At 41.1% G+C, this 23,430-nt stretch overlaps 2 protein-coding genes across 2 annotated transcripts; both read left to right on the top strand.

The window, feature by feature from the left end:
• Nucleotides 1-6,034: 6,034 nt before the first annotated feature.
• Nucleotides 6,035-15,225, top strand: LOC111965637 (lipid droplet-regulating VLDL assembly factor AUP1). The gene is made up of 12 exons (XM_023989798.2): nucleotides 6,035-6,264; nucleotides 6,614-6,751; nucleotides 8,123-8,273; nucleotides 9,026-9,213; nucleotides 9,643-9,715; nucleotides 10,015-10,088; nucleotides 13,374-13,440; nucleotides 13,675-13,780; nucleotides 13,916-14,059; nucleotides 14,246-14,394; nucleotides 14,541-14,629; nucleotides 14,748-15,225. Exons 1-12 carry the CDS (start codon nucleotides 6,224-6,226, stop codon nucleotides 14,836-14,838), a joined length of 1,311 nt encoding a protein of 436 aa, XP_023845566.1. The 5' UTR covers nucleotides 6,035-6,223; the 3' UTR covers nucleotides 14,839-15,225.
• Nucleotides 15,226-16,875: 1,650 nt separating this feature from the next.
• LOC111965634 (tubulin beta-4B chain) lies at nucleotides 16,876-19,589 on the top strand. Its single transcript, XM_023989797.2, has 4 exons — nucleotides 16,876-17,049; nucleotides 17,753-17,861; nucleotides 18,029-18,139; nucleotides 18,381-19,589. The coding sequence occupies exons 1-4, from the start codon at nucleotides 16,993-16,995 to the stop codon at nucleotides 19,439-19,441; spliced, it is 1,338 nt and encodes a 445-aa protein (XP_023845565.1). The 5' UTR covers nucleotides 16,876-16,992; the 3' UTR covers nucleotides 19,442-19,589.
• The last annotated feature ends 3,841 nt before the right edge of the window (nucleotides 19,590-23,430 follow it).

Raw genomic sequence — 23,430 nt, 5'->3', positions numbered from 1 at the left:
AACAACAATTAAGAAGAAGCCTTTGACTTGCCTCCTGAAGTACACAGCATAGCCATTGGTTAGTGTGATGGAAATCGATAATGAGGAGACGCTAAATTAATAATCAATCAAGGCATTACTTTTATTAAAATAATTGTTATAACAAGGAGGCTTGTCTCTCCACACATGCAAGTGTAATGAAGTGAGAGCCCCCTGAGTGGAGTTCACTTCTGGGTTATATACTATCTTAGGATAGGTGCAACTTCAGATATAACGTACAATGGTTCCAAACACTAATCTCACACATCCTGTGCCAGACATTGGGCCCCAAATACAAATAACTTGTTTTGTTCAGTATTAAGAACATTTGTTGTCACTTAGTTTCCACCTTGAACTAGGGGAGAGAACAATCTCCCCTCTGAGGAGGTGACTGACACACAAACACTGTGGAGACAAGTGATTGATTCCCCATTACTCACGCCATCCCTTCACATGGTTTGCAATAAAGACACACAGTTCACATATGGAAACAATGTTTCCTTCTGACCTCCTTTGCCATACTCCTTGCTGATATTCTGCNCCCTTCACATGGTTTGCAATAAAGACACACAGTTCACATATGGAAACAATGTTTCCTTCTGACCTCCTTTGCCATACTCCTTGCTGATATTCTGCATAGCAACAGGGACATGTGATAGATAAGACTGACTTCTCCCCTCTCTGGACCCAAGGTTACTGAGGCCCTTTTGAGGGAGGATGTGCAGCTGCCAACACTGAAGCGTCTGAAAGGAGACGCTTTAATAACAAGTYTCAACAGTTCAATCATATAAGCATTTTCCGCAGATAAAACATCTTAATTATCTTTGTTACTTAGCTTATATGAGTTAGATAAAGAAACTATCTCAAGCCCAATGCCTAGGCTTAAAATAAGGATATTTTAGTACACAAGTATTAGTAGGGTTTAACAGAACTTCTCACATTAGGCAGCACAAAAGGGTTTACATCAGCAAGAGCAAGACAGTCCAGGGCTCATTATTGGGATAGCCTGTCCATTGCAGTGTGTAATGCAGTGTTGCCTAGTTTTATATACACCATCCCAGCAGCGCAAAAACTCGGGAAGGAAGTACAATTTCTTGCTTCTCTGAGCATGCTCTTCGTATAGCCTAAGCCTATAGTATAGGCTATGGATCATTTGATTGTGTCACGATCGTCTTCTTGAGAGAGATTGGACCAAGGCGCAGCGTGTGCAAAATACATCTTCTTTTATTAAAGAAGAGAGAAAAACCAAGAAACGAACAACTATACACAAACTAACAAACTGACGACCGTGAAGCTATGAAGCTATACATATAAATAGTGCTGACACAAACACTACACATAGACAATAACCCCAACCAGCTAAAGCCTATGGCTGCCTTAAATATGGCTCCCAATCAGAGACAACAATAACCAGCTGTCTCTAATTGAGAACCAATTCAGGCAACCATAGACTTTCCTAGACACCTACACTGAACACTAAACCATCTACTCTACTTAACCCCCTAAACCATACAACACCCTAGACCACAGGTGTCAAACTCATTCCACGGAGGGCCGAGTGTCTGCGGGTTTTCGCTCCTCCCTTGTACTTGATTGATGAATTAACATCACTAATTAGTTAGGAACTCCCCACAGCTGGTTGTCTAGGGCTTTATTGAAAGGAAAAACCAAAAACCTGCAGACACTAGGCCCTCCGTGGAATGAGTTTGACACCCCTGCGCCTAGACAATACAAAAACACATACTACACCATGTCACACCCTGACCTAACTAAAATAATAATGAAAACAAAGATAACTAAGGCCAGGGTGTGACAGATTGAGACCACACTAAATATAGGCACACTTGATATTGCGCGGCCAGCAGAAAATTATGGTTCGGCATACATTTGACTTCGCCACCTAGAATAGTTCTCTCTATAAGCCAATATGTAATATACAGACCATTCGGAAAGTATTCAGACCTTTTGACTTTTTCCACATTTTGTTACGTTACAGCCTTATTCTAAAATTGATTAAATTCTTTTTTTACCCTCATCAAACTACACACAATACCCCATAATGACAAAGCAAAAACAGGTTTTTAGAATTTTTTGCAAATGTATCAAATAAAATAAAAAAGAAATTTCACATTTACATAAGTATTCAGACCCTTTACTCAGTACTTTGTTGAAGCACCTTTGGCAGTGATTACAGCCTCGAGTCTTCTTGGATATGATGCTCTTTATGTCGTGTTGTGTTGTCTCTCTTGTCGTGATGTGTGTTTTGGCCGTCATTGTAAAGAAGAATTTGTTCTTAACTGACTTGCCTAGATAAATAAAGGTTAAAAAAATATATAAATAATTTGGTGTCTACTCTGTCACAATAACTCCTCCCTGGCATTTTCATTTGTTTTCATGTCAAACACTGTATTCGAATAATCATTCTATTTCTATGATTCCAACAGTTCAACATTTGGTTTAAAATAAGGCCTATRTTGTTTGCCCATATCGTGCAGCCCTTATGTGGCAGTGTGGAAATGATTTTAAATCAGTGCAGGAAAACCAAAAATTATTTTGGGTTGAATTGAACAGTATAAAACAATCAGAATGGAGAACGACCCATTGAAATCACTTAGAATGTATGTATTGACACCCTAGGGTGGCACTACTCATAAAGCAAATTCTGAACTTTTATTATTCAAAAACATAAAATACAGTCATACCGTCAAAAAAAAAAATCAATAACGTTCACTTTTATACATTAAATATTGGTTTATAGAGGAAAAAAAACATTATTTGTGCTGATGTAAAAGTGGGGTTGGGATTACTCACTAGGGTCTGTAGAATCTATACAGTGCATTCGGGAGAGTATTCAGACCCCTTGACTTTTTCAACATTTTGTTACGTTACAGCCTTATTCTAAAATGGATTAAATAGTTTTTTTCTCCTCATCAATCTACACACAATGCCCCATAATGACAAAGCAAAAACAGTTTTTTTTAAATTTTAGCAAATGTATTAAAAAATTGAAATATCTTATTACATAAGTATTCAGACCCTTTGCTATGAGACTCGAAATTGAGCTCAGTTACATCCTGTTTCCATTGATCATGCTTGAGATGTTTCTACAACTTGATTGGAGTCCACCTGTGGTAAATTTAATTGATTGGACATGATTTGGAAAGGCATACACCTGTCTATATAAGGTCCCACAGTTGACAGTGAATGTCAGGTTGGGAGAAGGCGCAAATGGCGCCTGTGCTTGAATCCGAAGGGCGGCAAGCGGCAAGCGGCAAGCGGCAAGTGAAGTGAAGTGAAGTGAAGTGAAGTGAAGTGAAGTGAAGTGAAGTGAAGTGTGTGTGATAATTAATGGAAAATAGTGAAATCAAAGAATGGAACAAAATGAGCAAAAGTTGTAGTAGAAGACAAGGACCAGCCCGATTAAGCCTTATTGGGCTGCGTATTTTTGGAGGAGATTCTTTTGGGAAATCCATTTGTAATATCGAGGACTGTGAAGAAAGCAGTGGGAAAGGTGAATTCAATCAAGGGACTAGAAGCAGCCTTGTTTTGGTAAATTGTGTTGAAGAATTTAGCAGAATTGTCCACGTCAGAAGTAACATGTATTGATCTTCGGAGCAGGGCACCTGCCAAAGGAGTTATAGCTGGAGTCTCATTGGATATAAATGATGAGTACCTATGTCAGAAAATCCCAGGTGTGGTCAGTGCATGTTGCCTGACCAGTATGGTAAATGGAAGGAAGGAGAAAAGCCTGTGGATATCATTGTTGTTTGAGGAGACTCTACCTGAATATGTGAAACTTGGATATGTAAGTTTTGCGGTGAGAGCATTTGTGTCCAAACCATTACAGTGTGGAAATTGTAAAGGGTATGGTCACGTGTCAAATGTTTTCAGACAAGATAATTATGATATTGAAGAATCTGTGAATGGAAAATGTTGCAACTGTGGTGGGGATCATACTCCGGACTTCCTTGAGTGCCCTGTTAAGGGGAATGAGGTCGAGGTGTCAAGGACCAGGGCTGCACAGCGGATCTCCTATGTGGAGGTGCTGAAGAGAGTCGAAGGGGCAAGAGGCAACAATGTTGAAGATATGGCGGCGGATGCAATGCAACTAGTTGCCAGTGTTTTAAGTCAATCGGGTGATCTGGATACACTCGTTGTGAAGAAGGTGGATTTTGTGGCATTTATAGCCACAGTGATTAATTGTACAGCACAAGTGTCTTAAGAAGTCCAAGAAGCTGGATATCATTATATCTGCAGCTGAGAAGTTTTTGGGGCTCCAAGACTTCACGGCAGAAGCACATCAAGGACTTTTGTCGCTAGGAAATGTCCCGCCCTCACAGGAGGCTTCTGAGACTGTGTTGGGACCTGATTAGAATGTGGTTTGTACAGAAAAGCCAGTTGATTTTGTTTAGTCTTTGTTTTTTTGTTGGTAGTTTGTATGATATTTTATTTATTTTTACCCAAATGTTTTCCTTTTTTGGGATCCTTATTATCCATCTGCACAGTAGGTGGCGGAATGCACATTTAATTGTTACCAACGCCATTATACCATAGAAGAAGTGCATGTCAAAGCAAACCATGAGGTATAAGGAATTGTCCGTAGAGCTCCAAGACAGGATTGTGCCAAGACACAGATCTGGGGAAGGGTAACAAAACATTTCTGCCGCATTGGAGGTCCCAAAGAACACAGTGGCCTCCATCATTCTTAAATCGAAGAAGTTTGGAACCACCAAGACTCCTCCTAGAGCACATGACAGCCCACTTAGAGTTTGCCGAAAGGCCCCTAAATTACTCTGTCCATGAAAAACAAGATTTAACTCTTTGGCTTGAATGCTAAGCATCACGTCTGGAGGAAACCTGGCAGCATCCCTACTGTGACGCATGGTGGTGGCAGCATCATGCTGTGGGGCTGTTTTTCTGCAGCAGGGACTCGGAGACTAATCAGGATCGAGGGACAGATGAACAGAGCAAAGTACAGAGAAATCCTTGATGAAAGCCTGCTCAGGACCTCAGACTGGGGCGAAGGTTCACCTTCCAACACAACAACAACCCTAAGCACACAGCCAAGACAACGCAGGAGTGCCTTCGGGACAAGTCTGAATGTCCTTGAGTTGCCCAGCAGAGCCTGGACTTGAACCCGATCGAACATCTCTGGATCCAACCTGACAGAGCTTGAGAGGATCTGCGGGAGCAAGAACGGGAGCAACTCCCAAAATACAGGTGTGCCAAGCTTGTTTTTTCTTTCTTTCTTTAACCTTTATTTAACTAGGCAAGTCATTTAAGAATAGTGTAATTATAGAACGCTAGTGGACTTATATTGAGAAGCAAAGTGAAAACAGCCTCTTGGTCATCAACATTGTTGCATGTGCTGCATTGACCATGCAGAGATTGAACGCAAGCGTCTCGTGCTCCAGGAACAACAAATGCGCTCATTGATTGACAGGGGCGGGGCTAGGTCTGTGTGGAACGCAGCGGAGAGAAATTACTCAAGTAAGTTAGCGAAGTAAACTAAAAAAATGCACGTTACACACGGCGTATTAYATTTAACAAACCGAACATTCAAATACCGTTATAGAACGTAAAGTTAAAAAACAAAACCGGTCCATGCATCAATACTATATCGTAAATATATATATAGTAAAATACGGTATATTGGTATATCGTAAAATAAAATATACCACCCAGCCCTAATTGTGGCCAATGTAATGGCGGGTTATTCAGAGCCCCATGAAATGACACCATATAGATTATACAGCCCCTACTGAGTATTCCCTACCCCACTTTTACTGCGGCACCAAGAATAGTTTTTGCTCAATAAATCAATGTGTATACCATATACAGTGATTCACATTGGGGGCGTTTATTTAACCTTGGAACATGTTTTAAAACACAAATGTAATGCAAATGTCACTTAAATATGAACATGAATAATTGTTATACTGTTACATGGGGACTTTTATTTGAAATGTTCCGAAATTCCGTAACCCGGAAGTACTTTTTGTGCTGCTGACGAGACTGATCTCTTTCTAGCGTTGAACATGGCGACCGAGGTAGACTAGCTGGAAACGTTAGCCAGCATCAACATGAGCAAATAAATGGTTACCAGTTTGACCTTTTATCGTTTCGAATTAAATGGTTGATTAGGTAGTATGCAGGAAAGTGACGCGTGTAATTAACTTTCTCAACCTACAGATTAGGTGAAATAATGGAAACTCGAGGAATAGAACAGATGTTTGACTTCCAGCGGTAAGAACAAGAAGTGTTGTTGTCAAGACAAGCTAGCTAGCAGCTAAATTAGTTTATCAGCCCACCGATACCCATGGCAGAGATTTCCAATAGTCTTGCTCATAATCGGCTCTGGCTATTAGCTAGCTAAGTCACCGTCTTGGCGTTCATTTAGCTTGTTAGTTACTGTAAGCAAATTAGCCTACAAGATGTCAATACTATTATCCATTAACGGCTAGCTAGCAAGTAGTTTGGTCGGTTGCAGTTACATTAGTTTCATAGTTAGAGGCATATAATCTGCCCCCTTGGACTCAGAATATTTTTCCTGTCAAGGATAACACTGAGCTGTCTCTGTGTCTGTCTCAAACAGGTTGCCAAACGATGGACTGGTCCTTTTGCTGGTGTTGCTTTATTCTCCAGTTGGCCTGTGTTTGATGTTACTACGACTCTTCGTAGGTGCACATGTGTTTTTGGTGAGCTGTGCACTCCCAGACAGTCTTGCTAGAAGGTAAGGGTAGTTTTGTAACTGGTTATCTTACTAAATGTTAGGTTGACTCAGCATAATGACATCATCATACACAGTGGGGTGACTTCCTGCTTAAAATAAAAACAAATCTGTCATACAGCCACAATGGTGAAGGGGCATAAAGATGTCGATATGTCATTGTTAAACCGCTGTCCATAGTGCTTAAACTCTAGGCGGAATTCTGACTTCTCCCTACAGTTCTGAGCGATTAGCTTCGCTCATGTGAACTACAATCCCGATGCTGTGTTTAGACACGTCAATAATCAACGCTTTCAAAACATATGGCCTTTATCTTTCATCAGAAGAGAAAGAATCCTTCAAATAAAAAAGATACACTTACTGTAGCAGTTTTACACATCCATTCAGCTATGGGTGCCTCCATCTGACTAAACTACACTTCCTATACACTTCCAGAGTTACCCTTACACACAGGTGTTTGGAGCACACTAGATAGCTAATTAGCACAGGCCTCCTGTCTTCTGTCTGTTTTTTAAAATAAGCGATGTAGCATGGAGATATGGCCGTGTGGGAACATTAACCGAATAAAAGGTGTGTAGTAATTTAACCTTTTGTTTTTAGAAAAGTATTTCTCGCTGATATGAAAGATATGTTCCTTATCTTTCAAAAACACCGTCAGCGATGGGTTTTAATGTTTAAAGCAAGCGTCAGGGCTCTTAAAAAAACTCCCCCGGTCAGGAGATACTAACATCAATAGGTGCTAAAGCAGTTGGCGTCTATGAATGGGGTACACTGTCCACTGAGGATTTAAACGATGGCTTTTTAAATGTTTTTTAAACATGGTTCAATGCACCAATAAATCAGCACAATATACTTTTTCAGTTTTTCAAATTGCCGGCAACCCGGAGCTAGAATTGGGTTAATGTATACTTTGCTAATGACGACACAAAAAAGAATAAAGGAAATAAATGTACAATACAAAAAACTTAGAAAACGAGGCATTTATGGTAAGTACATGAGGTCTAAAAAAACATGAGCTGGTGCACACCAGAATAATAGTTTGTGTGGATGTGCTTACTAACGGCGAATAAACTATCAAAATAAAGTCGCACACTTTTGAATACCCATTAAATTGCTGGGAGATTATACATGGAGTGTGCAACTTTCTTTATTTTGATAGTTTAAAGTACATGGGGGTCACCATCTTTATGCACCTCTGCTATTGGCTTCTCCCAATATGGGTATGCCTCAACCAAAGAAGGGTGCACATTTGAAGGAACCAATTGTGGGAAGTCTTGGCAAATTTGCTGTTTGTCTACTATCTCTCCATTTTTAAAACATATTATCCTGTTTTGTGTTCACTGGATCAAACTCAAAGAATTCTTCCTGTTCCAGATTCATTGTGAGAATAATGTTCTCAGTCCTTGGTATGCACGTCAGACAGAACAGCCCACGTTCAAGAGACAAAAGCACAAAACTGTACATCTGCAATCACGTGACCCAGTTTGACCACAACATTGTCAATCTTCTGACTTCCTGCAATACGGTGAGTGTTTTGTTGAAGTGAATCTATTCATCGTGTTGCACTTTGAGCTCCTTGAGTTGTTCTCAATGATTTTATATATACAATAGATGACTGATAGGGGGCACTGTGTTGAAGCCACCGTGCCTCCATCTTGGTTCTCCCTCACCATTGTGTTGAAGCCACCGTGCCTCCATCTTGGCACTCCCCCACCATTGTAAAAAATATTCTGGAAGCTATAGAAATGCATTTAATGTCTATATTAGTTTTTGCCACATTTGTTATATTAGACACCTTCATGCATACTTTTACATTATATGATATGAGCTAAACATAAAAAAATATGTAAAAACATTGTTATTTAGATATGACTAATGTAATTTTGTCCTTGAAACATTTAATTGAAATACTGTAGAATTCCATTCATTCCTATAGAGGACTGCTCCTACTGGGGAGTGCCAGTATGGCAGACCGGTGGTGTCAAAGCCGCTCAATGGCCAATACATGGCATCAGCAATCCAGGGTTTGTAAACATCATTGGTTGTTCTTGCCCAGCTGAACAAAGAGAGCGGTATTGACTCAACCTTATGCCATCGGCCAGTGTTTGTTATTCATTTTTTCCATGACTTGTGACCTGTTCCTCTGCTCAGCCTATGCTGGACGACTCTGCAGGCTTGGTGTGTTGGGCCAGAGGCTTCATGGAGCTCAACCATACGCCATCAGCCAGTGTTTGTTATTCATTTTTACCATGACTTGTGACCTGTTCCTCTGCTCAGCCTATGCTGGAGGACTCTGCAGGCTTCGTGTGTTGGGCCAGAGGCTTCATGGAGCTGGGTGCCATATCGGGCCAGGATGAGATGGAGGAGTCCCTCAGGAGATACTGCTCCTCTCCAGAAACTCTGCCCCTGCTCCTCTTCCCCGAGGAGGACACCACCAACGGGCGCGCTGGCCTGCTGAAGTTCAGGTGAGCTACAACACACTGCATTATCCCTGTCATCAAGCTGATTGAGTTCTCACTGTCTCTCACTTTGGGTTTGAAGTGTTCTTTCATCAAACCAAAAGTGTCCCTGCCCCACAGCACTGGTTTAAGCATAATGTGCAGATCAGTACTATCCATGGGATTTATCTTGTGTATAAGACAAATGTTTTTGTAATCGATTATATCTGCAGTCTTTGTATATACAAATACGTTTTTTAATTTTTCCCTAATCACCAGTAGAACACAGAACTATTGCTGTTATTAATTTAAATGGAAATAGTGATTTATTAATGGGTCTTTAGAGGAGAATCTGTCCTGAGCAGAATGCCAACACTGCTGTAAGCTGCCTCTGTACTGCCCCTGTATTACTGATTCTAAGAGCTACTGAGCTAACCTGTGTTTTATCTCCCTCAGCTCCTGGCCTTTCTCCATGACTGATTCCATTCAGCCTGTGGCCTTACAAGTGAAGAGGCCATTTGTAGCTCTGGTAATACCATCAAAACTAAACTGCCTCTGTCATATTAATTTAAAAGCAGTACTCATAGCATATTTAACCATCTACATTTGGTGAGTGTTTGTGTAAAAAGTTGGTCTTTCAAAAATTGAAGGTTTCCTCCAACAGTCCATAGACGACCAGTACTTTCTTGTAAAATTGGTTTTCACGCCAGTGATAGACCTAAAGATTTTGTGTTGATTCTTCACTCTGCCTTTACATAATTCTGTTAGACACATGCAGAGGATTTCCTGAAATGAAAGTACTAATGCAGTTTGTTCCTCTTTCTCAAGAGCACGCCAGAGTCCTTTTGGCTGACAGAACTGTTGTGGACCTTTTTCGTCCCATGTACAGTGTACCATGTAAGGTACTAAATAATTACTGTCTCTCACTACTTGTCTTTGTCGGGGCTCTGGTTGGACCTTGTAAAGGTATCACTTTGATAATTGACACATTTTATGCATGCCCTTAAAGTCCAGTCCATTACTCACTGGAAGATTCTGCTAGAATTAACAATGGTTTTTGTGATGGTCTTGCTGTTTCAGAGTTAACATTTTGTCAAGATCAGCAATATATTGTGTTGTAATATAACTTTTCATTCAGCTTGATTAGAGGCGGGGAAAGTTTAATATCACTTTTATACTAAATGTTTTTCTGCAAAATTTACCACACTGCCAACAATTTTTCGCTTTTTCCTCATACCTGAAAGGTATTGCTGGTATCAAAGCGGAAACTTTTATTTCCGCCTAACGGCCTAGTAATGATTTCAGTAAACTTCTGCCTACGAGACTCACATGCTGTTGAAAATAGGATTGCTATTATTTTTTATGGCTATCATGATGAAGGTACTCTCAATGTAAGACCTTACGCCTGCTTGCTAGCAAAGTTGAGTGAGGATAGGAAAGAGATGAAGCATGGATAAAATAATATACGTTATTTTATGACAGCGATTCTACACATTCCCTTGACACAAGTTGAGTGGGAAAAATATTATTTGTATTTTATTCTGTTATATTCCTTATATATTCTCACTACAAATATACACTGAGCGTACAAAACATTAAGAACACCTCAATTTGTCGGGGCATGGATTCTACAAGGTGTTGAAAGTGTTCCACAGGGATGCTGGCCCATGTTGACTCCAATGCTTCCTACAGTTGGCTGTTGGCTGTATGTCCTTTGGGTGGTGGACCATTCTTGATGCACACTGGAAACTGTTGAGTGTGAAAAACCCAGCAGTGTTCCAGTTCTTGACACAAACCAGCCTGGCACCACATACCCCATTTCAAAGTCACTTAAATCTTTTGTCATGCCCAGTCACCCTCTGAATGGCGTAGACACAATCCATGTCTCAAGGTGAAAAAAAAATCCTTCTTTAAACTGTCTCTTCTTCATCTACACTGATTTTTAAGTGGATTTAACAAGTGACATCAATAAGGGATCATAGCTTTCACCTAGATAGTCGATGTCATAGAAAGAGCAGGTGTTCATAATGTTTTGTACACTCAGTGTATGTGTGATTGGGGTAGGTGTGTTGTCTGTTTATTGAACAAAATAATGAACTATTGATTTCATTCATTTGGACATAACATACTTTTGTGTATGTGGTGTAACGGTTTTGACTTGAGGTTATTTATAGGGGTGCCAGGTAGGTTGTGCCTACCAGAGAAAGCATTGGTTTCTCCTTTTGGTTTGTGAGGGAATGAGTCCCATCTGGTCCGTCAAGTCACACCAATACAAAGGACTTAAGTATATTTCCATCCTGACTTTTACATTTCATAAACCCCTTAAAACATTRGAAAGAACTTCAAACAAGTGTATTCTTTTGCGTGGTTGTATTAACAACATAAATGATCACACACACACAACAATAACAAATAAGGCGCTTATGTTAATTTAGAAATGTCCTGTACCTCGGGCATAAAGAGAGTCCAGCCCGGTAAATAAGTTCAGGGACTCCAGTGACCTTAGTCACGCAACGTTTGTCCTTAGCGTAAACCCAGTATATTCATACACTCAAAATAACACTTATTTTGCAACACAACTATAAAGCGTATCAAAGACTAATACGTCCTCACAACTACATAAATCACAGTATACATCACCCCAAAACAAATGAAATACCGTGTACAAAAAGTTGTGGTCAGTCAAACAATCCAATCCGCCAACATATCTCCAGCGGAGAAAAGGCCACTTTGAACAACGGAGAGGTGTAGTCCACAGACGCACAGAGTGGATCCAATCCTGGGTAAACTCGTTTTAAGGCAACAAAACAAACGGAATAGCGAAGCTTCATGAACTGAGGGTAGTACACATCCTCATTCATGTCTCAATCACAACTTCACCTTTGCGCAGCTGATGCTGGCTATTTAATGGGGAATTAAAGGGGAAGCGCCCTATTAGAAGGAGAAGCACTGAGACGGTTCAGAAATATTCAGGGCCGTCACAGTGGACACCCCTTCAAATGAGTGGATTCGGCTATTTATAAAATCAAGCACACAGCCATGCAATCTCCATAGACATACATTGACAGTAGAATGGCCTTACCAAAGAGCTCAGTGACTTTCAACATGGCACCGTCATAGGATGCCACCTTTTCAACTATAAGTGCTGTTATTGTAAAGTGGAAACGTCTAGGAGCAACATCGGCTCAGCCGCGAAGTGGTAGGCCACACAAGTTCACAGAACGGGACTGCTGAGTGTTGAAGCACGTAGCACGTACAAAAATAAAATAACATTCACTACCGCGTTCCAAACTGCCTCTGGACGTAACGCCAGCATAAGAACTGTTCGTCGGGAGCTTCATGAAATGGGTTTCCATGGTTCGGGCAAGGCCCCTTAGTTCCAGTGAAGGAAAATCTTAGTGCTACAGCATACAATGACATTCTAGACGATTCTGCACATCCAACTTTGTGGCAACAGGAAAGGGCCTTCCCCAAGCTGTTTCAGCATGACAATGCCCCCATTCACAAAGCGAGGGCCAGCATGACAATGCCCCTGTTCACAAAGTGAGGTCCATACAGAAATGGCTTGTAGGGATCTGTGTGGAAGAACTTGACTGGCCTGCACAGAGCCCTGACTTCAACCCTATCAAACACCTTTGGKATGAATTGGAACGCCGACTGCGAGCCAGGCCTAATCGCCCAACATCAGTGCCCAAACCTCACTAATGCTCTTATGGCTGAATTGAAGCAAGTCCCCGCAGCAATGTTCCAACATCTAGTGGAAAGCCTTCCCAGAAGAGTGGAGGTTATTATAGCAGCAAAGGGGGGACCAACTTCATATTATTGCTCGTGATTTTGGAACGATATGTTCGACGTCCACATACTTTTGTTCATGTAGTGTAATTAAACTCAGTATGCCATTATTTTGAAAATACATTTTGTCTTATCCATCTTATGACCAGCCTAAACTATGTTTTTTTTTATGGTGTATATTCATACAACTACAACCACTCGTCATTGGCATGCGCACGGGAGGTGTAAAAGGCGTATGCAGGAAAGAATGTCGTAAAAATTGGCCTGTTTAAGGGGGTTATGTAAACATTGCCCACTTTTTTTTTTACATACCGTAAAACCGTTGTGAAAGCAGAATAAGTTCACTATTAATGCTCACAAGGCTTGTAGAGACCCTGTTTTGTTTACTTTCACAGATGGCTCCCCCCTGTATCTAGACAAGATGAAGAGTCCCTTCAAGAGTTTGCCAACAAAGTCCAAGAGGTATAAAACCTTTTGTCATTCTAATTTTTACACCCTTATTCTGCACTGCCTTCTATTCCCTACCTCCCACATTTATATCAAACAAACAAAGCAAGTATGTATCTTATCAAAGGGTTTGTTGTATATTGCAAGTTATTATCACATTGGGAGCTGAAAATTCACAATGATATGGAACACTAAAGAGAATAATTATTATATTGTCCTCTGATTTGTCTTTGTGTCGTCCATTTTCAGCTTCTAGCCACTGAGCTCAGCGTGGTCTCTACACAGATTACCAAAGCAGACAAAGCAGAGCACATCAAGAGGAAAAGGCACATTGCACCGCGCACCACAACCTCAAGTAAGTAAGGGAGAGCCCTGGAGAAAACTTCCCTGACAAGGCCCTTCCTACAGCATGGCCTTGGTGCAAGTTATGCTCACTTGGAGGGTGGTTGGCACCATTGGTGATGGTGTGTATTTGCTGCTGTCTGTCCAGATCTGGGTGCCAGACCACGTTCAGTTCCCCTGGGCTTCATGATCCGCAGCTCTGGGGTGGAGGAGCTCAGGATCAGCAGGATGGCTCAGCAGGTGAAGGAGGTTCTGCCTGACATTCCCCTTGGCATCATCACCAGAGACCTGGGTATGCCACCTTTTTATTTCCAGTGCAGTGACTGGGAATTTGGAATGGTGATGAGCAGTGCACTGACTCGAGTCCTGTATTTGCATGTGAATTTTATTCAAATGGAGTTTGTATTAGGATCAATGGGAGAAAAAGGCACAGTAGCTTGCAGCTTTCCCTAAATCTTTCCCTTTACCCTTTATACAGTGCAAACCAACTGTGTGGACACCACTATCACTAACCTGCTGGAGAGCACTGAGGTGTTCCCAGTGGAGGCCACAGGCGGCGCCACGTCTGCACCAGGCCCAGCCTGGCGGTCCCTCTCTTCTTCAGCTGCACCTGCTCCCACCATTAAGGTTTGCCAATCATCTAAATGATGTCTTACGTCCACTGGTAGTCTATATTACCTTGCTCGCAAAGTAATTGATGTACCATCTTGCTACGCTATTCTATTTATCAGGAGTTTGCTATATAGTCTGATTTTGATCATTTTGACCCATAGCCTGCTGCCAAATCTTTTGGTAAATCACCGGTAGACAGACACATGTCCCTACAAGAGAGGAAAGAGGCCTTGTATGAGTTTGCAAGAAGGTGAGATCAAAGCTGCAATTCAATCTCGGATTGATTTATAATTTCACCTACATTTTACACTCAGTCGTTGTTGTCCACTTTTCAACTCTGTTAGTTGTTTCCGCCCTCCTTTCTCTAGACGCTACATCGAAAAGCATGAACTGGAGCAGGACGAAACCTCTGAACAAGATCTGATTGCTGGGAAACGTGTTAGGAATGACAGTTGTTAAAATCAAAAAATTGTACAGACAATAAGTGTACTGGAGTGTATGCAGAGCAGAGGAGTTTTTGTTGACCCACACGTACAGGAAGAAGACTTGAAGATTTCAATGGATTTATTTGTATTTTTTTATTATTTTTTTGCATGGAAATCATGCATGTCTTTTTAATTGTTTGTCCTGGTAAAAATATTATTTTGATAACAATTTCTATTAAGACCCAGTGACGTGAAACATCTCATTATTTTTATAATGGCAGAGGTGGTGGTAAAAACTAAATCTATCTTGCTCTGCTTTCAGAGAATACTCCTCAGGTCTTAGGTTCATTATGATTTGTCAGTAAGTGTTTCTGCAGTATACATTTTTAAATTCAATAAAATCAGTCATTTATAAATGCAAGAGATTGTCTTGAATAGCATCACAATTCCAGTATTTATCTTTGATTTACCCTGGCTGGAATCAATGAATGCAAAGCACCATTGGGTCATAAAATCAGTGTATGTCATACTTTTGAACTTTTCTTCAGAGTAAATACATTTGTGTATAAACGTTTGTAATTATCAAGTCAAAAACCCAACTATAAAACCGTAAACTAGAGCATATAGCTKTTGAGGGAGGTCATTCAAAGTGAATCCTATTGTTGGCAGTAGATAAGACAGGCTGATCATCCCTGTGATTAGCTAAAGAAACTTAACATTAAACAAATGTTTAATAGTCAGACGAAATAAGAATAGCACACCATTGTGAATGAGGTGTTATGGTTGTGTAGGTGTGGCATATGAGTGTTCTTCTGTCTCTGCCTGAGGCCCAGGATCTTGTGGCGCAGCGGGTATATCACTCCCCTCTGCACCGCAGGATCATATGGCCGAGCCCCCCCCTCTTTAAACTGTTCTCCCTCTTTCATACACTTGTTTGAGAAGTAGGCCACTAACCCAGTACATCACCTATAGTTATCTGCCCCACTATGGGCACTGTGGCAGTATCGTGTACACGGGGTGGAAATTACCAGTGACCTCAATATATTATCACAAAACTTGGGTGCTGATAAGATACGTGTTGCGATTCAATACTGTGATTTGATTGCAATTTGATGTTCCAAACTTATTKCTCACCATATGTCTGCTACAGAGACAAGAGAGCCATGAGAAAACAAGTTTTGATCAGTCATGAAATAAAAGTGCTGAAAACAAATGGGCTCCTATTTAAGAAGATGGGGAACTAGCTATGRAGGAAAAATACTGTTTTGGTGCAGGTATAGCCAACTAGTGCAAAAATAATCTTGCAATATTGTCAAAATAATATTTCTTCAAAAATAATATCTCTATGTAACTAGATTTTTTTTCTTACCACCAATGTGTATGTATCTCATAGTCGGGAGAGTGAAGGGAAGAATGGGTGATACAAAAAATGTTATTCAAGTAGGCCTATCTGTAATCTGAGATTTCATCCTGACAATGGTTAGTTGAATGTTGCAGATTTTTTTTTAAATATGTGGAACCTTAAAGGTAAACGATTATATATTTTGCCTGTAACTCGTATAATTCAGATAGTGGATGACTGTCTTAAAGATGGCATTTAATCACTWAAGCAAAAGCCTCAACATTTCAAATATATAGTCTGTCGCTGGTTTGTTCCCTCCAAGAAAATAGACCAAATCAAAGGTAAAAAATAATATAAATATGATTATTCGTAATTTCTCCCTAATTAGTGTAAGTGATTGAGCGCTGTTTCATGATGCAAACATTATGATTGAAGGCATTGAATGCTGCAAACTTGAACAAATTCATTCTGTCACGGCATACGTGCTAGACTTTTGATAATATGATAATGTTAGTACGATGCACAATCTGAATGTAGGCTTAGGCTAATGTAGCCAGTGTTTTATTCTCGCTTCATTTCCTATGGTCCTATAATATTCAGCCTATTACAACACGTGATGTCGCACTTCCAATCAGAAATCCACCAATCACGTCGCTTACAACGCGGGCACTGCGACCAAACGGACCAATATAATTGCTGTAAATTGAAGCGGTTTTAGAGAATGACCTAACAAAAATACCCTGTACGCACCACTGAGGTATATATAAATACACATATGAGCGCAAAAGTTTGAAGATTGTAGCCATTCGAAGAAGCAAGTTAGATTAATTTTACTCCACTAACAAAATGAGAGAGATTGTTCATTTACAAGCAGGGCAGTGCGGTAATCAAATTGGCGCAAAGGTTTGTACACGTCTAGGCTTTTTTTAGCCATCTATTTTTTGTATTATGTTAAGAATTATTATTGGTTAAAAAAAAAACTACGGCCAAGTGGCCTCGAGATAATGCTCTTTCAAAGTGTGCGCGAAAACATGTAACCCCTTTGTTCTCAGATTATCAATAATTGTTTGGCGGAAAGTATCATCCTCTCGATTATACATTGGTTGCCTTCCTGTTCCAACAAGTTSAATGATTTGAAGTTGTATGTACTTGTTTTATTCGGGGAACCATTCAAATGATCGAGGTAATGTAATTCAAGGGTGTTGACTGCCCCGCGTTGGACTAACTAGCAGTTATGTCTGGTTCAGGTCATGGAGTGCGCCAAATCGGCCAGCGCGCGCTCTTTGCGATTACGTTATAGCCTTGCTGTTTTTAGTTTGGTTTATATTTACTTATCGATGTACTAATATATTGAGCATAATTGTCATGTTTTATTTGTACATTTAGCRAAGGACAACGCAGAAAAAAAATATATAAAATGGGTGCCAACTTTTGAAACTCCATTTTGTTTTTGACACTTGACGCATGGAAGCCAGAAAGCAGAACTTTATTTTTTATAAACAAGTTCAAAATGGATTGTTTGCTGCCATTTTGTATTTAATTCAACTGCAAAAATTAACAGTGAATTGACTCTGGATTGGCATTAATTGACGTCTCCCTATGCTAGTTCTGGGAGGTGATTAGTGATGAGCATGGCATTGACCCCACTGGAAGTTACAACGGGGACAGTGATCTTCAGCTGGAAAGAATTAATGTGTACTACAATGAAGCTTCAGGTGAGTTAAGTGGTGTGATTTCTTGAGCCACAATGGTCTGGTAAATCTGGCAATTGTCCAATTCGGGCTAAATGCAACAAAACCAAAAATGGATCTCCTAGTTACCATTATTAGCCAGGTACGATTGTTTTGAATTTCTTTTTTAAGTGCTATTTTTGACTTTTCAGGTGGAAAGTATGTGCCACGCGCAGTACTTGTSGACTTGGAGCCTGGGACCATGGACTCTGTGAGGTCCGGACCATTCGGTCAAATCTTCAGGCCTGACAACTTTGTCTTCGGTAAGAAACTTGGAAGTGGTCTATGGGCCAGTATTAGTTGCATGTTACTACAACAAACCTTCATTACTTGACTACAGGCACCACAGGCAAACCGTTGGCATTGGTTACTCAAAATAAAGGGTTGCAATGTCACTTAATTAGCTTTGTCATCTCCTGCTTTAGTGTTTGTGTAATCCATCACTAGGGCCCAGTTTCATCTCATGTTATCTTTACTTTGACATTATACTTCTGTCCATTACAGGTCAGAGTGGAGCAGGTAACAACTGGGCCAAGGGCCACTACACTGAGGGTGCAGAGCTGGTTGACTCTGTCTTGGATGTGGTGAGGAAAGAGGCTGAGAGCTGTGACTGCCTGCAGGGCTTCCAGCTCACCCACTCCCTGGGAGGTGGAACCGGCTCTGGCATGGGCACCCTGCTCATCAGCAAGATCCGTGAAGAGTACCCCGACCGCATCATGAACACTTTCAGCGTGGTGCCCTCCCCAAAAGTGTCAGACACTGTGGTCGAGCCCTACAATGCCACCCTCTCAGTCCACCAGCTGGTAGAGAACACAGACGAGACCTACTGTATCGACAACGAGGCGCTCTACGACATCTGCTTCCGTACCCTCAAACTCACCACGCCCACCTACGGAGACCTCAACCACCTGGTGTCTGCAACCATGAGTGGGGTCACCACCTGTCTCCGCTTCCCCGGCCAGCTCAACGCTGACCTGCGCAAACTGGCAGTCAACATGGTGCCCTTCCCCCGTCTCCACTTCTTCATGCCTGGCTTTGCCCCCCTCACCAGCAGGGGCAGCCAGCAGTACAGAGCCCTGACGGTTCCAGAGCTCACTCAGCAGATGTTTGACTCGAAGAACATGATGGCCGCCTGCGACCCTCGTCACGGCCGCTACCTCACCGTGGCTGCAGTCTTCCGCGGGCGCATGTCCATGAAAGAGGTGGACGAGCAAATGCTGAACGTACAGAACAAGAACAGCAGCTACTTCGTTGAATGGATCCCCAACAACGTCAAGACTGCAGTCTGTGACATTCCTCCCCGTGGCCTCAAGATGGCTGCCACCTTCATTGGAAACAGTACTGCCATCCAGGAGCTGTTCAAGCGCATCTCTGAGCAGTTCACAGCTATGTTCCGACGTAAGGCTTTCCTCCATTGGTACACAGGAGAAGGCATGGATGAGATGGAGTTCACTGAGGCAGAGAGCAACATGAACGACCTGGTGTCTGAGTACCAGCAGTACCAAGACGCCACTGCAGAGGAGGAGGGCGAGTTTGAAGAGGAGGGTGAAGAGGAGTTGGCTTAAATTGTCAGTTTTCTTTTCTTGTGAAACAGCTGACTGGTGTTTGTTTTTCACTTCATGTTTCCTGTATCTGACAACCTTCAGCTGTTCTTTTTTTTTTTTTTTTATGTTTTGTTTTTTGTTTACTTGCAATAAAAGAAACATGGTTAAACACTTGTTTGTCATTTAATACGATCATGGGTAATGTATAGTAAGTGAAGCTAATGKTAATTTCTTAGAAATGTAGACTTTAACATTACAATTTTGTGAGGGAGGTAATGGTGAAAATTGTTCCCTATGCAGTTCAGCTATACTGAACAAATATACATGCAACTATTTTGAGGTACAGTTCATATAAAGAAGTCAGTCACTTGAAATAAATTCATTAGACCCTAATCTAAGGATATCACATGGCTGGAAATACAGATATGCATCTGTTGGTCACAGATACCAGAAAAAGGGGGGTGTTGGCCAGTATCTGGTGTGACCACCATTTGCTGCATGCAACGTGACACAGTCACATAAGAGTTGATCAGGCTGTTGCTTGTGGAATGTTGTCCCACTCCACTTCAATGGCTTTGTGAAGTTGTTGGATATTGGTGGGAACTGGAATATGTGGCTGTACAAGTCTATCCAGAGCATCCTGAACATGCTCAATGGGTGATATGTCTAGAAGTATGCAGGCTGTGGAAGAACTGGGACATTTGTAGCATCCAGGAATGGTGTACAGATCTTTGTGACATGGAGCTGTGCATTATCGCGCTGAAACATACGGTGGGGGATGAATGGCACAACAGTATCTGCATTCAAATTGCCATCGATAAAATGCAATTGTGTTGTCCGTAGCTTATGCCTACCCATATCATGGGGCACTCTGTTCACCTCCACACAACGCCATACACGTGGTCTGCAGTTGTGAGGCTGGTTGGACGTACTGCCAAATTCTATAAAAATACATTGGAGGCAACAGCTCTGGACATTGCTGCAGTCAGCATGCCAAATGTACGCTCCCTGTGGTTAGAGCGTTGGACCAGTAACTGAAAGGTTGCTGGATCGAATCACCGAGCTGACAAGGTAAAAATCTGTCGTTCTGTCCCTGAGCAAGGCAGTTAACCCACTGTTCCCCGGGCGCTGAAGACTCGATTATGGAAGCCCCCCGCCCCTCTGATTCAGAGGGGTTGGGTTAAATGTGGAAGACACATTTCAGTTGAATGCATTCAGTTGTACAATTGACTAGGTATCCCCCTTTCAACTTGAGACATCTGTGGCATTGTGTTATGTGACAAAACTGCACATTTTTTGTGGCCCTTTTGTCCCAGCACAAGGTAAACCTGTGTAATGATCATGCTGTTTAATCAGCTTCTTGATATGCCACACCTGTCAGGTGGATGGATTATCTTGGCAAAGAATAAATACTCAGTTGCAGGGATTTAAACAAATATGTGCACAAAATTTGAGAGAATTAAGCTTTTTGTGTGTATGTAAAATTTCCGGGATGTTTTATTTCAGTTCATGAAACATGGGACCAACACTTAACATGTTGCATTTATATTTTTGTTAATTGTAGTTTTACACAAGCCTTTGAACGGTATTCATGTTTGTTTTAGAGAATATTGGTATTTGCAATACATTTTTTAAAGTTAAATATTGGATCTCAAGGATTTTGGTTCCTAAAAGGCAAATATGTAGCCGATTCAAATCTGGTTAGGAAAATCCCATACTAAGAGCATCTGCTAAATGACTAATATTGATTGTGAGTATGAAACCTAAAACAGTGATGTGGAATTATTTTAATTCTAGTGAGGTCAAGGCCCATGCAATCTCCTATTCTCTATTACTAAACATTATGTAGGTAGGACTACAATATAATACAAAATGTGAAACTCCTTTCCTGAAAAGGGGTCACCTGGGCCCAGTTTTTCAGAACATTCAACCCTGAACCCTCATTAAATTCAGTACCCCCTTCACTTTAGATTATATTTTGCCCAAATGTCATTGGATCATATAAAATGATATTTGTAGCATATGATGTATGTTAGAGATTTGGTTCAGTTCTCTCTTAACTACATCCAAAAATGAGGGACCAAATCTGAAGAATGAGCAGCATTTAACGCTACACAATTTTGATCTGGATTTAATGTTTTGGAGAAACTGGGTTCTCTTTAACTGTTGGGCTCCCGAGTGGCGCAGCTGTCTAAGGTACTGCATCTCAGTGCAAGAGGTGTCACTACAGTCGTCCGGGTTTGGCCGGGGTAAGCGGTCATTGTAAATAAGAATTTGACTTCCCTAGTTAAAAAAAAATACAAATGAACTGTTTCATGTCATGTGAGAGTAGTCGGTTGTCTTTTCACCTAAATATCACTAGGTGGCACTAATTGTTCTTTGCCCAGAATGCCAGGGACGAGATGAAAGTCAGAGGCCAGGGTTTATGATGAAGCACACCTATGCGCAGGGCCGACGTTATGGGCGGGCGCAATAGGGCCTGGCCCCACCCTACCGTATCTCCTTGCCTTTCCAAATAAAATACTAAAATATTGAACAAATATTGACAGAGACGCGCGCCGACAGAAAGACCCATCTGTCTTGTTTTGCACACTTTGTACAAAATAATAAAATGCAGTACTACAGGATATTTCTTAACGTAGCTCTTTATTAGCTAGCTATAACTGCCATGTTCACGTATCGCCAACCAGGATCAAACTGATCATGACCTAACCATTTGGGTGGTCTTAACCAATCATAGCACAGTATGATATGGCGGTAAAATGCATCCAATTATAATTCAGTATGTTTACACATATGAATATTACACCATCAATCTTATCTAATGCATCGGAGCGAGCGAAACAGCGCCCCTCTGTCTCCGTAAGTGTAGGCCATGTATCTGAAGCTGTCTGGACAAAAGGAGTATTGCATGTCATACTTTTTCTGTATTGACAGTTTCAGATGATATTGTACATTGGCTACATATCGTAAAACGGGCGCTGTTTCGCTCGCTAGTTTCAGCAGAGAGGAAGAGGCGAAGCGAAAGGGCTCACTCTCACAAATAAAAAATCTGTGCTGAGTAATCCCAATGCGATTCTATGGGCAAAATATGTAGACCTATCTTCTCGCCTGCATTTCCGATTTTACAATCTATGACAATCCAGGCGTTGGGACAATGACTTGTATTGTTAGGGCGGGAAATGAGCATCTCATCATTATATAGAGTTTTCTGGTTTCAGCCATTTGCGAATTACAAAGGAAAGTTGGCGGGTGCACAGTGCACTGTTTGGATGCTGGCTTCCCCTACAGTAAATTAATAATTCAAAATACTTTACCAGAGAGCTTGATTTAGCCACAGATGACCATTAGCTTCTTTAAATTTTTTTGTTGTGGATTGTTTCAAATCACAAGTGCATAGGCCTATGACTATTTGGGAAGCCAGTAATTTGGGCAGTGTGCGTGGCAATAGGCCTAGCTGATTATTGAGTTGTGTCAGTCAATGAAAATCACCTAAAATGTGGGAAGATAATGTGTTTTGAGTATAATTTAAAATGTTGAGACAAGTAGAAGGGGAAGGGTGTGTAGGTGAAGATATGGGCATCTCTCTCCATGTGCTCTGCTGTCTCCTGACAATTATTGGATATTCATTGTTTCATTGTGTGAGTTGTTTGCCCTTTGATTGTTTATTTTGATCAATTCACAATTACATATGTAACTAGTAGGCCTAGTAAATGTACCCTTAATCCACTGTGGAGCTCACTGTATATGCAGCTATCGGTGGCACACAGCAACCCTGGGCCACATGTGCTATACCACTGTACTATGAGTTTATCATTAAAATGATTAGCATATAGAGGACAGAAGTCACAGGACTAAGATAAGCACATTTTTTAGGGCCTATAATAACCAAATCAAATCATCAAATCAAGTTTATTTTATATAGCCCTTCGTACATCAGCTAATATCTCGAAGTGCTGTACAGAAACCCAGCCTAAAACCCCAAACAGCAAGCAATGCAGATGTAGAAG

This window comes from Salvelinus sp. IW2-2015, linkage group LG6.2 (genome assembly GCF_002910315.2).
Source record: "Salvelinus sp. IW2-2015 linkage group LG6.2, ASM291031v2, whole genome shotgun sequence".
In the NCBI taxonomy this organism is placed as follows: Eukaryota; Metazoa; Chordata; class Actinopteri; order Salmoniformes; family Salmonidae; genus Salvelinus; species Salvelinus sp. IW2-2015.
Note: the sequence above shows the minus strand (reverse complement) of the source record. Positions and strands in the feature narration are given on the sequence as shown.

Coding starts and splice junctions, on each gene's coding strand:
- LOC111965637 (XM_023989798.2), top strand. CDS start 6,224: ATGGAAACTCGAGGAATAGAACAGATGTTTGACTTCCAGCG. Junction 8,274..9,025: donor TTCTGACTTCCTGCAATACG/GTGAGTGTTTTG, acceptor TCCTCTGCTCAG/CCTATGCTGGAGGACTCTGC. Junction 13,441..13,674: donor TTGCCAACAAAGTCCAAGAG/GTATAAAACCTT, acceptor GTCCATTTTCAG/CTTCTAGCCACTGAGCTCAG.